This window comes from Diaporthe batatas, assembly GCF_019321695.1.
Source record: "Diaporthe batatas strain CRI 302-4 chromosome Unknown Contig00007, whole genome shotgun sequence".
Lineage (NCBI taxonomy): Eukaryota > Fungi > Ascomycota > Sordariomycetes > Diaporthales > Diaporthaceae > Diaporthe > Diaporthe batatas.
The window spans coordinates 391,387-403,079 of NW_025408554.1; the positions used below are offsets into that span (position 1 = coordinate 391,387).

The window sequence follows — 11,693 nt, forward strand, 5'->3', positions numbered from 1 at the left end:
GGCGGGTCTTTCGTGATACAGTTGGTCTATGAGAATCCTCAACCAAGAGAAATTCTTGGATATGTGGTTTTGGGTGGTTTCGCTTCTATTCCGTATACGTCCGAGGACATACATGGCGCCTTCTTACGGTGATTCTTGGATATCAGTGTCAAATGCTGTGGAATTGGATGGATTTCACGCACAGTTGTGGATAACTAAACTTAATGCAATAGTGCTTCTCTGTACAAGAACCTAGATGATGGAGAGGGAGTTGCTTGATGTACGCCGTAGAATATTTCCCATACACCTATGAGCGAGCGATTGAATCCATTCCAAATTTCTTCCCGCTGACGTCTTCTTTTAAGGACGTATACGGAATAGAAGCGAAACCAGCTTTAAAGCTGTCCAGGCCACAAATCATCAGCAAGTTGGCGGACGAGCCTCAGCTTCCCCAACATATCCTCCCAAGTCGCCGCATTCCCAAACACATGACTGGCGAACCCACACTGTGGGCTTACGCCAAGCTGCTGCAACGCTTGCTCCAGCGTCTGACCCGTCCCCTCAGCAACGTACTTGGCCGCCTGCAAGACGCGGGCCTTGAGTTCGTCCAGATCTTCCAGTTCTGGGTGCTTCGTGGACACGACGCCAAGGATGACGTTCTTGTCTCTGGGCAGGTGGCGCAACGGCTCAAAGGTGCCGGAGCGGGAGTCATCGTACTCAAGGTAAAAGGTGTCAAAGGCCTTGGACTCTCCAAACAAGGTCTCGGCGATATGGTTGTAGGACCCAATTGTGAAGTAGCGTGAGTTCTTGTAGTTTCCTGAGTATTGTCAGTTATGGGCACATCGGCTTCTAATATCGACACACACTTCATTTGAAGATGTCGTTGGAGAATCCTATGACTCACCTCTGCACATATGCATGCCGACATGCAAGTCGGCCGGCTTTCCCTCAAGGCAAGTGTTGTAAAATTGTAAGTACTTTGACAAAATCTCGAGCGGCTCTTCACCATCTTCCCTGAAGCCGGAGATTACTCGCTCATCGCAGAATCCTTTGTTGCTGTCAGTTTTGCTAATTGCATGTGCTCCTCACGGGAGCAGTCACGGTTCATCAATCACTTGCCTGTCAAGTATGGGTCATCAACCTGGATGTTTCGGCACCCGATCCCGTAGAGCAAATCAATCTCCTTCCTAAAGGCTCGGGACAAGTCCGCCAAATACTCGTCATCATTGGCATAGACATCCTGAGGATAGGCGTGACCCTTCCGGTACAGAGTGTAATACCAGAGTGGTGAGATGATAGTGATTTTGGGCACAATTTTGGCCCTCTGGCCAGTTCCACCTTTCTTCTCAAGCTCCTCCACCAATGACTGCACATGGGCAAACTCCTTCTCATAGATGGGCCGATCCAACTCATGCCGGATCCGCCCCGTGCACATGGTCGTATACGGTATGCCCTCACCGCGTCGCAAAAAGTCGGCGACATCAGGCAGGTAGGTGCGGAAGGCCTCTTTCGGGATGGGCCGGTCGACGACATCTTCGAAGCCGGCAAGGGCCAGGTGGAAGTTGCCGATGAAAATGATACGCTGGTACTCGCCGTCGGTAGGCGCACAGAAGCCTAGCTTGCACTGCGTGGCCACAATGTCAGCCACAGAAGTGCTGGTGAGCTCGGCAAGATCAGCCTGGCTGATCTCCCCGGGCGTGAGCATGGCGTTGCGGAGTTTGTGGGGCCGCAGGAGGGAGCCGATGTGCTCGGCGCGGAAGGGGGGCCCTTGCTTGCGGAGGGACGACATGTTTGGTCAACTAGGCTAATTTTTTGATTTTTGATTTTTCTTTTTCTTCTTGGAAAAGAGCTGTAGACAACAGGAACGTCTGCCAGATATGCTGCCGTTTGAGGCTTCAAATGATCGATAGGCCATGTCTGTGCATTAAAGCATATTATGCTAATGCACATGCCACGACCAGCTGCTAGTGAGAGGCACACGGGATGTCCAGTTGCGTAGTGCTTGGGGTCCCGGGGCAATTTGCCGTGGTGCCAATTGTGTTATGACAGCAACCGGAATTTGGCACTACCCTGTAGGAAGAATCTCTTGCTTGGCAATTTTTTTCGGCATTGCGGCAAAGACAGCTTCACTTCCCAGCAATATCTCAAAACATCTACATTCCCACTTACCGAAAGGGCCGGCCGGGGCGAAGGGGCGAGCCCCGAAGCGCGAGGCACATCGGAGGGCAGGGAGTAGGGCGGCAGACACGACCCGAGTTCCCAGAACCAACGCGGTTCAATTTATGTTTCTTAGTAATTAAGAAGATGTTTTGAGGTTAGGAGAAGAAGCTACTACTAACAATGAATACTAAGTAATATCTCCTCTAAGGGGACCTCTAGAGAAATATTAAATCTCCTCTCCTAAGAAGAAAGAAAGTAACTAATATTCTATAAGAATTTATAATAGTTATAATAATATACTTATAATAGACTTAACTTATTTTTAATTTATATTTCACTTTTAATATTTTATTATATATTAAATAACTAATAGTTAAACTTTTAATTAATTAATTAATTTTAGTAATACTTTTTTATATAAAATAAATTAAAAAATATACTTTATATTTAAAATTATTTAAAACTTTTTATTTAAAGTTTTAAAGCTTTATTAAATTTTAATATTAACTAAGTATTATTAATAATATAATTTAAAAAATATAAGTTTATATACTATAGAAAATATCATTTCTAATAATTAATTAATCGACTTTAAGGTGCGAATATTGCGAGTTTAATGCTCAGACAGATCTTCATATGTTTTGCACGCAAGCCGGACCTATACCGTGAGTGTAGTAAGGGTATTTGCGGCGTACCTAGGTAGTTAGGGCGTCCTGGCCTCGTGTGCGCCTTTAAGGGAAAGACAGCAGACCGTGATAATAGCATTTAATTAGTTATCAAGGGAAGATTGAAAGTGAACTCTAAGCAGGCTAGGCTAACACTCTTTCCTGTGTATTTTTATACTATGTGAAGTTTGGATGTAAATTGTGTCTGTCTACCCTAGGCAGTACATGTAGATGCCAACTTCCTACTGATGTAGCTTGACCATTTCGAACTCCCCACACCGTGACATCCCAGGCCTATTGCATCTACTTCAGCTGTGCCTCAACAGCGACCTGCGGCTTGTGATTAGTATAGGACGAGCAGAAAAATAACGGGAATGAAACAACCCACATAGTGTGTCTTGGGGCTGCTATGGATCTTGGTCAATTTCAGACCCGCAGCATTAAGAATCGCCTCAAACTGCGCCGCCGTCCGCTCCATCCCGGCAAAGGTCAGCATGACCAGATCGACCCAGCATGTCTCAGCGTCTGCGCCAACTTCTGGGACCAGGAACTCGTTGATGACAATGCGTGACTCGGGAGTCATGGCCAGCGCCACGTTTTTCAGGATGCCCACACAGACCTCATCCGGCCAGTCGTGGAGGACGCGGCGGATGAAATAGACGAGAGCGCCTAGTGCACATGCGAGTTAGTTGTTAGCCAGATGAGTCGGAGGCCAGGGTGTGGGAAGCGGGATGGCAGCGGGTAAAGGTGACGACGGAATTTGTGGGAGGAGGAATAATCTCATCTTACCTTTCACGGGCTGCGGTTCAAAGAAATTGTGCGTTAGCTTCTCGACGTCGGGATACTCATCCCGTGCCTGCTCAATCGTTCCAGGTAGATCCTGCACAATCACGCGCCCGGGCACGCCATCAAGTTCCTGCCGAATCAGGTGAGCCGCATGGCCGCGCCCACCCCCGACGTCGATGACCAGAGGTGTCTCGGCCGTGGTGCTGTTGCTTGAGCTCCGCTTCACGGCCTCGCGCCAAGGGAACAGCGCGATGGACGCGTCGCCCTGCTTGGAGCCTGTTGTCATTGCCATGTTAAAGCTCTCGATGCGCGCCGGAAATTTCTGCATCCATTCGAAGATGGGCAGCCCACCGGTCTTGAAGTGGAAGGTGTAGGGGTTGTCGTTGGGCGAGGTGGGCACCTTGTAGCCATTTTGCTGAAAGTATTCGTGGAAATTGGCGGAGACGGCCATGTGCTCGTCGACGCTTTTTTTCTTTCTTGTCAACATTTGCGCCAAGGGTCATCACTGCATTCAAATAGCAAGAAGGTTGTGTTAGGAAGTCCTTACGCCATTTGGAAAAAGCCTCTGAGCCCAGGGGCCAAATAGGCTTTCGACAGAGCCGTATGGGCGTATTCCTCCTTGTTGACTTCGGCGAATAGACCAAGTGCCGTGGTGATTCTCATCAGGCGAACTTTATATGAGCAGGAAGAATGAGCTTGGGGTCACTGTCTCCCTATTCACGCCAAACAAGGTTCCCAAAATGAAACCTGTCGACCAGACGTTGATGCGCAGCAGAGTATGAATGGACTTACTCAACAATAATTTCTCAATTCCAAGCTTGTCACTGAGTTGTTGCGCGGATTTGCTCTTCCCATCCGTGGGCAACTCATCAAACACGCCCACGGCCAGCAATGTACGCACGGCGCCAGTATACGTGAACTAGTCTTGTGGTCAGATACCTTTCCAAATCATATCGTCCCGTAGGCACTGTACCAACATACCCTTTCTAAGTGGTCATGGACCATATCAGCAGGCCCCTTGATGGCCGAGTACAGTCGCCAGACCTGGTTGGCCAGCTGAAACCGTGCCTTGGCCACTGCAGCCTCGGTGTCGTCGCCATTCTTCTCCTGACTCGAGGCGTTACTCCACTGCTGGGCTGTCGCGTTCACCTCGGAGAGAGCCTGCAGGATCAACTTGTCCGACACCCCATTCCCATTCGCGAGCGATGTTTTGGACATGTTAGGAGATGATAATCAGAGTGTTTCCGGTTTCTTGGGTCAGTTGATTAGTCAGTGGATGTTGAAGAGAGACCACCTCACTTCCAGTGATATAAGTACTTCGAAGGGTAGGGTTACCGTGCGTAGACAGATCACTGAGGAGACCCCGCATGGGCCTTTTAGCAGTCCTACTTACATGTAAATTTAACACTTTCAAAATGGAATTTATAATGCATACATATATAAGCATTTACTCAAGTTGCTTACATATAAATATATTTAAAAAAGATTATAAATTCTTTTAATAGTTTAATGTGTATATGTATACTATGTATTCACTAATAATTGTATGTTATTGGCGCGGTTTTGCAAGTGTCGAATGAGCACCAGGGTGTATTGGACGACTCCAACATGAAACCCGGCATTCAGCTTACGCACAGTTGGGACAGCTGACAGCTACGGCACCCCACCCAAAGCCTCCCGAGGTCTGCGGCGTGTTAGTCTCGGTTCACTTGGAGGCTACCCAAGGATGCGGAACCCCACCTCCTGCTGTGTGTGGCGTGGCCTGGTCTAAGCCAGGCACATCCTGGTGGTTGTTTCTCGACGGCCGTCCCCAGTCTCAAGAGTTGCACGGCAACTAGGACCGCAGACAACTAGGCAAAGGTTAATTGAGTACTACATGCAATGCCACTGTAAGAATGGGATGGTGAGAACGATGTTGGAACCTAGTTAGTTCAAAAGATATGCCCTCCGTGACTGCAGTGGTTCTACACGGGGGCCAACTTTGCCATACGCACTGAGCTCCGGATCAGAGTCCATCATGACGCTCGTGATGCATGTAGCAGATTTGCCCGTCAGGGTCCAATTGGCCCTCACCACTATCACGACAACCACTGTCGTCGCCGCAATCTTCGGGCTTGCCCTTCTCTATACCGCCTCCCTTGTCATCTACCGCCTCTACTTCCATCCTCTTGCTGCCTACCCGGGCCCTTGGCTTGGCAAGCTCACCGAATGGAACACGATCCTCGCCTCTCTGGCGGGCGAGTCGACGCGCACCCGCCACGCCTGGAGCCAGCGCTACGGCCCAGGCCCCGTGCGCATCGGGCCCAACGAGCTGCTCTTCAGCGACCTGGTGTCCGTCAAGGACATCTACGGCCAGTCGTCGCGCCCGTGCCCAAAAGACTCGGCCTTCTACGGGCCCTTTACCGTGTGTGGCGCCCGCAATGTCTTCAACAGCTTTGAGCGTGCCGAGCATGCGCGCATCCGGCGGCTGTTTGCGCATGCCTTCTCGCTGGCCGAGGTCTCCCAGATGCAGGGGCGTGTGGCCCCCATCATAGCCAGGTGTCTCGATAGGCTGGAGGCTGCGCAGCGACAGCAGCCAGAGCGAGGCGAAGGGGACGGCGGGGACGGCGGTTCTCAGCCGGTAGATCTCTACGAGCCCCTCTCGCGCCTCTTTGTAGACATCATCAGCGAGCTCAGCTTTGACGAGTCGTTTGACACGCTGGGCGGGCACCTTGTCGAAGAGGCGCGGTGGGCGGACCAGCTACAAAACATCTCTGCGCTGGTCGGCATGGTGCCATTTATTGAGTGGGTGCCAGCCGGATTTGTGCAGGAAGCAGTGCGAGCACGGCCGCGGATGGTGGAGTTTGCGCGGCAGCGGATTGAGGCGTTCCGGGCACGGCTGGCCAAGGACATGGTGAGGGAAGGGTCGTTGCTGAAGCGTGTCGTGGAGACGAGTGTACAGACGAACCTGGACAACGAAGGACTCGGAAAGACTGAGCAGGATGAGCACCGGCTCACGCAGCCGCTGACAGACTTGGAGCTGATGGAGAATGCCATTGTGTTTATACAGGCCGGCAGCGAGACGTCGTTGAGCTCATCGCTATATTTTCTGTACGAGGTTGACAAGCATCCCGCCGTCAAGGAGAAGCTGGTCAAGGAGATCCGAGAGGCCTGCTCGTCAGACACCGGGACAATCCCCCGCTTTGAAAGCATCCAACACCTGGTACGTCGTCTATCCACGCAGTGGCAAGCAGGCAACCATCGACTAATGTGTTCATGTTGTGAATCAAGCCATACCTCAACCAAGTCCTAGACGAGACCCTCCGCCTCCGCGGGCCCATCCCCGTCAACCTCCCACGCATCTCCCCAGGCAAGCAGATCGGCGGCCACTTCGTCCCCGCCGGCACGCGCGTCTGCAACCTGGCCTACACCACGCACCGTGACCCGGCCATCTTCCCAGACCCCGAGGTCTTCGTGCCCGAGCGCTGGGCGGCGCCCACCGAAGCCATGAAGCTGGCGTTCCGGCCCTTCAGCACGGGGCCGCGCAACTGCATCGGCATGCACCTGGCGCGTATGGACATTATGCTGCTGGTTTGTGCTCTTTACAACCGGTTTGAGTTGCGATTGGACTCGGAAAGGACCACATCTGCTATGATGTATGCGCAGGATCGCGGGGTCATGTCGCCGCAGGGCAAGGCCATGTTTTTTCACATTACGCCACGAGCAAAGAAAGTAGAGTAAGTGAACCATGTTCAATCAAAGGGCTAAGCTATGCATGTGTCTGTGCGTGTGCGGGTCTAGGTTAAAGTTAAGGTTGGGAAGAGTTGGTGTGTCTATGCCAGGCGTCGATAGTTTTACCTGCTGTAACTGCCGGTTTTGCTTCTATCCCGTATACGTCCGAGGACATATAAGTACATACATATGCAAGCCGAACCATCTACATAACTAGTTCTGGAAATGCCACAGCCGCTTCTGCACACAGCTGCTTCAGAACACCAGCTCCCCACTCGAAATCACTCAGTTCAAGGTAGATCTGCGCCGAGAAGCGTGCCCACCACTGGCCTTGGTAGAAGACTATGGCGATGAACGTGCCATGTTTGCTTACCATCTCCTCGCTCATCCAGCTCTGGATCCGCGGTGCGGCATTGCCCTCTCCATCTACCGCATTGTTCTTTTTCATTTCCAGAGGCATGCGGACCATGACCATGGCGCACTGGTGGCGCAGCCCGCCGCCTGCGTCGTCCATCACCTCTGTCCCCAGGATGCTCGCCGCCAGGGCGCCACCTCGTGCTGCGAGATCCCAGCAGTAGCGCATGATGGCGTCTTCGCCGCCGCACACGTCACGGCGGAATTGCAATGCGGCGGGGACGCACAGCAGCGAGGCGTTGTCAACGGTGCCCACGAACTCAAACTGCTGGACGAAGTTGCTCTTGGTAGATGGTGGGAGGGGGTTGGGCGTCGGCCCTGCTCCTTGCGGGTGGGAAAGGGGCTCATACCAGTGCGACGTGGGCAGGGAGGAGCGCATGAGGTGCTGGTTGCGGAGCGGGACGTAGAGAATTGCGCAGCCTCGTGGGGTGTAGAGCCATCTATTCGTGTGTTGGCATTCTGGCCAGTAAGAGAAAAGGAAAAGGTACGCTTATCTACCTACTTGTGGCAGTTAGACGTGAAAAAGTCTGGACTGAGGCTGCTGAGGTCGAATGGGAAATGCCCTATGGCGTCTGCGAAGGGCACACAACCGACCCATCAGAAGTCGTAACGGCAACGAGTCAGCTGGTTACTTTACTTACGAGCACCATCCACCAGGGTCAAGGCGCCCTCAGCCTGTGCAATGCGGTTCATTTCCTCAAAGGGAAGCCTCACGCCCGGCAAGCTCGGGATCGTCTCCAGGACCGCCACGCGTACCCTCTTGCCCTGCCGCGCACACTGCGCAAAGGCCGCCCTGAAAGCGTCCAGAATATCCGCGTGCGAGTCCGACGGCAGCGAGAAGTCAACACACACGCTCTCGGCCGGCGACGTGTCGACCACCCAGTCGATGGTCTTCCGTGTGGCCCCATACACGGTGTCGAGGAACAGAACGACATCCCCTGCGACCCACCGCGGGGCCAGGTTGCGGAGCACGGCGTTGACGGCCGTCGTGGCGTTGGCGACGAGCACCAGCTCGTCCGGGTCCACGCGCAGGTGGGCCGCGGCGGCGTGCCGCGAGGCGTCGAGGAGGCGCGGGTACTCGTACCGGATGTACCGGTCGGGCGCCTGCTCCGAGGCATCTTGGTAGGCGCGCATGGCATCGCGCACTGGGCGGACTGTGCTTCCGAAGGAGCCGTGGTTCAGGTTGACGTAGGCCGGTTCGATGAGAAAATGCGTGTTGCGCATGGCTCGCCCAAAGGAGACGCCGGCGGCGGGTCGAGCGAAAGGTTCCTCTCCCATGCTCGATATCGTGCCAAGTGTACTTGAGTAGTGTTGATGCTGTAGTAGCGACCGTGCTGTAGTCTCAGACAGAGACATGTAATAAGCATCAGCCCTTTGGTGCTACCTATACGTTAGAATTAAACACATGGGGGCAGGACCAAGAAGTAGTGTTTATTTATCTGGTCCACTTCTATTCCGTATCAGTGTTATCTCAAGGAGCCTGCCACCAGCACGGTACCCGGAAGACTCTAAGCACTACCGCACCTTAAGTCTCTTAAAATAATTAGTATAAGTTATTAACTTCCCTCCTAGGTATAAGGTTAAAAGACTTATAATTATAATTTTCTAATTAATTTTAATTTAATTATTTTATTATATTATAATTTAGTTTAATCTTTAACTTAATTTAAGCTTTTTTAAAAGTTTTATAAATACTTTTATTTTTATTTTTATAAATATTAAATTAGAATCCTTAAGTGTAAGTTTAAGATTCTTATAGATTTTAATTTCCTTTAAATTAAACTTATAATCTCTTAACTTCTTTAAAACTATATTAATTATTTTAAATATTAATAACTTCTTTTAAAATAAAGGTTTATTTTTATATAATTATAAATTTAATTATTAATAACTATTTCTTTTTTATTTATAATAGAGTTATTAAAACTATAAACTTAAATAATAAAGTATAGTTACTTTATTTAATTATTTTTAATTTAATAAGTTGATTGATTACTTTTAAGTAGTTTTATTTATAAAGCTAATAGTCTCTTAAGTTTATTAAATAAATGTTTATTTAAATAGAGTTAGAACTTATATATATCCCTTAAAGGAATAATAGCTTTATTTATACTTATTTTAACTAACTTACTTAAGTTATATAGCGACCTTATATATAGTGCTTAATAGTATTAAGATTAGGTAACCTATAGTTTATAATAGCTTTAACTTTTAATAGGTATATATTCTATCGTTATAAAGAGATATTAAAGAGAATACTTTCTTTTAAGTTAATTAATAAGATTAATTTATATTAAAACTAATAATACTAGTTTAAACTAATTAAGTATAGTTTAATATATTAATATAAAAGGTATCTTTTAATAATAAATAATATTATAAATATAGTAAATTATTAAAGTTATTATAAAAAGTTTTATATAGTAAACTTAATTAAATTAATCTTTAAAAATATATTATATTTTATTTTTTAAAACTTTAATTATTTACTTTTAGTTTAATAGTAGAATTAAAAAATATAAATAGTTTATAAATTATTAACTTATCTTTTTTAATTTATATTAAAATTTAAAAAGAATTTAAGTAGAATTTATTGAATATTATATAAAAATATATTAAGTTTTATAATATTTTATTATAAATACTTATAATTTTCATTCTTTTATATAATAAAAATATTATTTAAACTATTTTAATAATATATTTAATAAGTTTAATATATTTATAAAATAATTTATTTTATAAAATTATATTTTAAAATATAAACTATTTATTAATTATTTATATTTTTAATTATAATATTTAAAATTATATATAATTTATAATTATAACTATTATATATATATAAATATAAAATATAAAATATAAAATATATTTATAACTCTTTATATATATATATATTAGTAAAGTAATTACATTTTTAATTATTATATAATATATTTTATTATTAAAGGTATAAAATAATTACTTATAGAATTAATAAAGTTATATTTATTATAACTTTAAAGATTAATTAATAGATTTATATACTTTATTTATTTAAGTTATTTTATTAATTTAAATAACTTTTAAATCTTTTATAATATAGTTTTAAAAAATTATATTAATATTATAATTTCTATAATTACTTTATAGAAAAATTATAATAAGAAGGACTATCTTCTTATAAATAAAATAGTAAAAAAATAATAAGGAGACCTAAAAAAGGGAGAGAATGGTCCCTTCTTATAAGGAATAATACTACATGCGATATTTAAAAACACCCTAGGGAGCGCTATGGTAGCAAGCTAACAGCCCTACATGCCAATGCAAATGGTGGGGCTGTGGGTCTTTTGGTACATATGTCGAGCATACAGCGCGCGCAGTGGGTCTACGAAAGCCTAGATTGGGCTAGATTGGTCCTCGGGAAATAAGATTCCCCAGAGTTTCAACCCCCGGATTTCCGACCCCAGGTTGTTAACCCCAGATATTCGACCCCGCCAGGTCGCACACGCGCCTTAAAGGCATCCTCGCAACATCTGCGCGAGTCGGTTCTCCACCCTTTAAGTTTGTCTGTAGCACCACCCGACCTTGGGCCGCTATTCCCATACACAGCAGCATGACTATCTATTGCACATACTGCGGGCAGGGTTTCGCAAGAAATGAGCACCTGCAACGACATGTGCTGACCCGTACGTTGACATCTGCCATTCTCGGGTCCCCAGGGCCCCACCCGCAACGCAATCACAATATACCTGCTTAGTAGGTGTGGGGATGAGTGCCTTAACGAGTAACCAACACACCTTACTGTAGATAGCGATCTCCGGCCGTTCAACTGCCCAATATGCAATATCACCTTCAAACGCAAGTAAGTGAGTGGTGTGGAATCACTTGAATGTTTTCGTTCGTGCTCGCTCAGCTGAACTTGGAAATCCATATGCCAGGGACTTGATGAAGAAGCACTTCCTCTCCCACCATGCCAACGATATCACGCAGAAG

The 11,693-nt window shown here is 46.7% G+C and overlaps 4 protein-coding genes across 4 annotated transcripts; 1 reads left to right on the forward strand and 3 right to left on the reverse strand.

Annotated features, from left to right (window-relative positions):
• Window positions 1–374: 374 nt before the first annotated feature.
• KVR01_006983 (uncharacterized protein) lies at window positions 375–1,768 on the reverse strand (the record flags this gene model as incomplete). Its single annotated transcript, XM_044792685.1, has 3 exons — window positions 375–796; window positions 884–1,035; window positions 1,095–1,768. The coding sequence occupies 3 exons, from the start codon at window positions 1,766–1,768 to the stop codon at window positions 375–377; spliced, it is 1,248 nt and encodes a 415-aa protein (XP_044644414.1).
• Window positions 1,769–3,107: 1,339 nt separating this feature from the next.
• On the reverse strand, window positions 3,108–4,808 carry KVR01_006698 (uncharacterized protein; the record flags this gene model as incomplete). The annotated part of the gene is made up of 6 exons (XM_044785666.1): window positions 3,108–3,134; window positions 3,193–3,473; window positions 3,594–4,054; window positions 4,138–4,261; window positions 4,383–4,509; window positions 4,572–4,808. 6 exons carry the CDS (start codon window positions 4,806–4,808, stop codon window positions 3,108–3,110), a joined length of 1,257 nt encoding a protein of 418 aa, XP_044644129.1.
• Window positions 4,809–5,607: 799 nt separating this feature from the next.
• KVR01_006679 (uncharacterized protein) lies at window positions 5,608–7,310 on the forward strand (the record flags this gene model as incomplete). Its single annotated transcript, XM_044787515.1, has 2 exons — window positions 5,608–6,792; window positions 6,861–7,310. The coding sequence occupies 2 exons, from the start codon at window positions 5,608–5,610 to the stop codon at window positions 7,308–7,310; spliced, it is 1,635 nt and encodes a 544-aa protein (XP_044644110.1).
• Window positions 7,311–7,506: 196 nt separating this feature from the next.
• On the reverse strand, window positions 7,507–8,993 carry KVR01_006984 (uncharacterized protein; the record flags this gene model as incomplete). Its single annotated transcript, XM_044786406.1, has 3 exons — window positions 7,507–8,155; window positions 8,218–8,287; window positions 8,357–8,993. 3 exons carry the CDS (start codon window positions 8,991–8,993, stop codon window positions 7,507–7,509), a joined length of 1,356 nt encoding a protein of 451 aa, XP_044644415.1.
• Window positions 8,994–11,693: the final 2,700 nt, after the last annotated feature.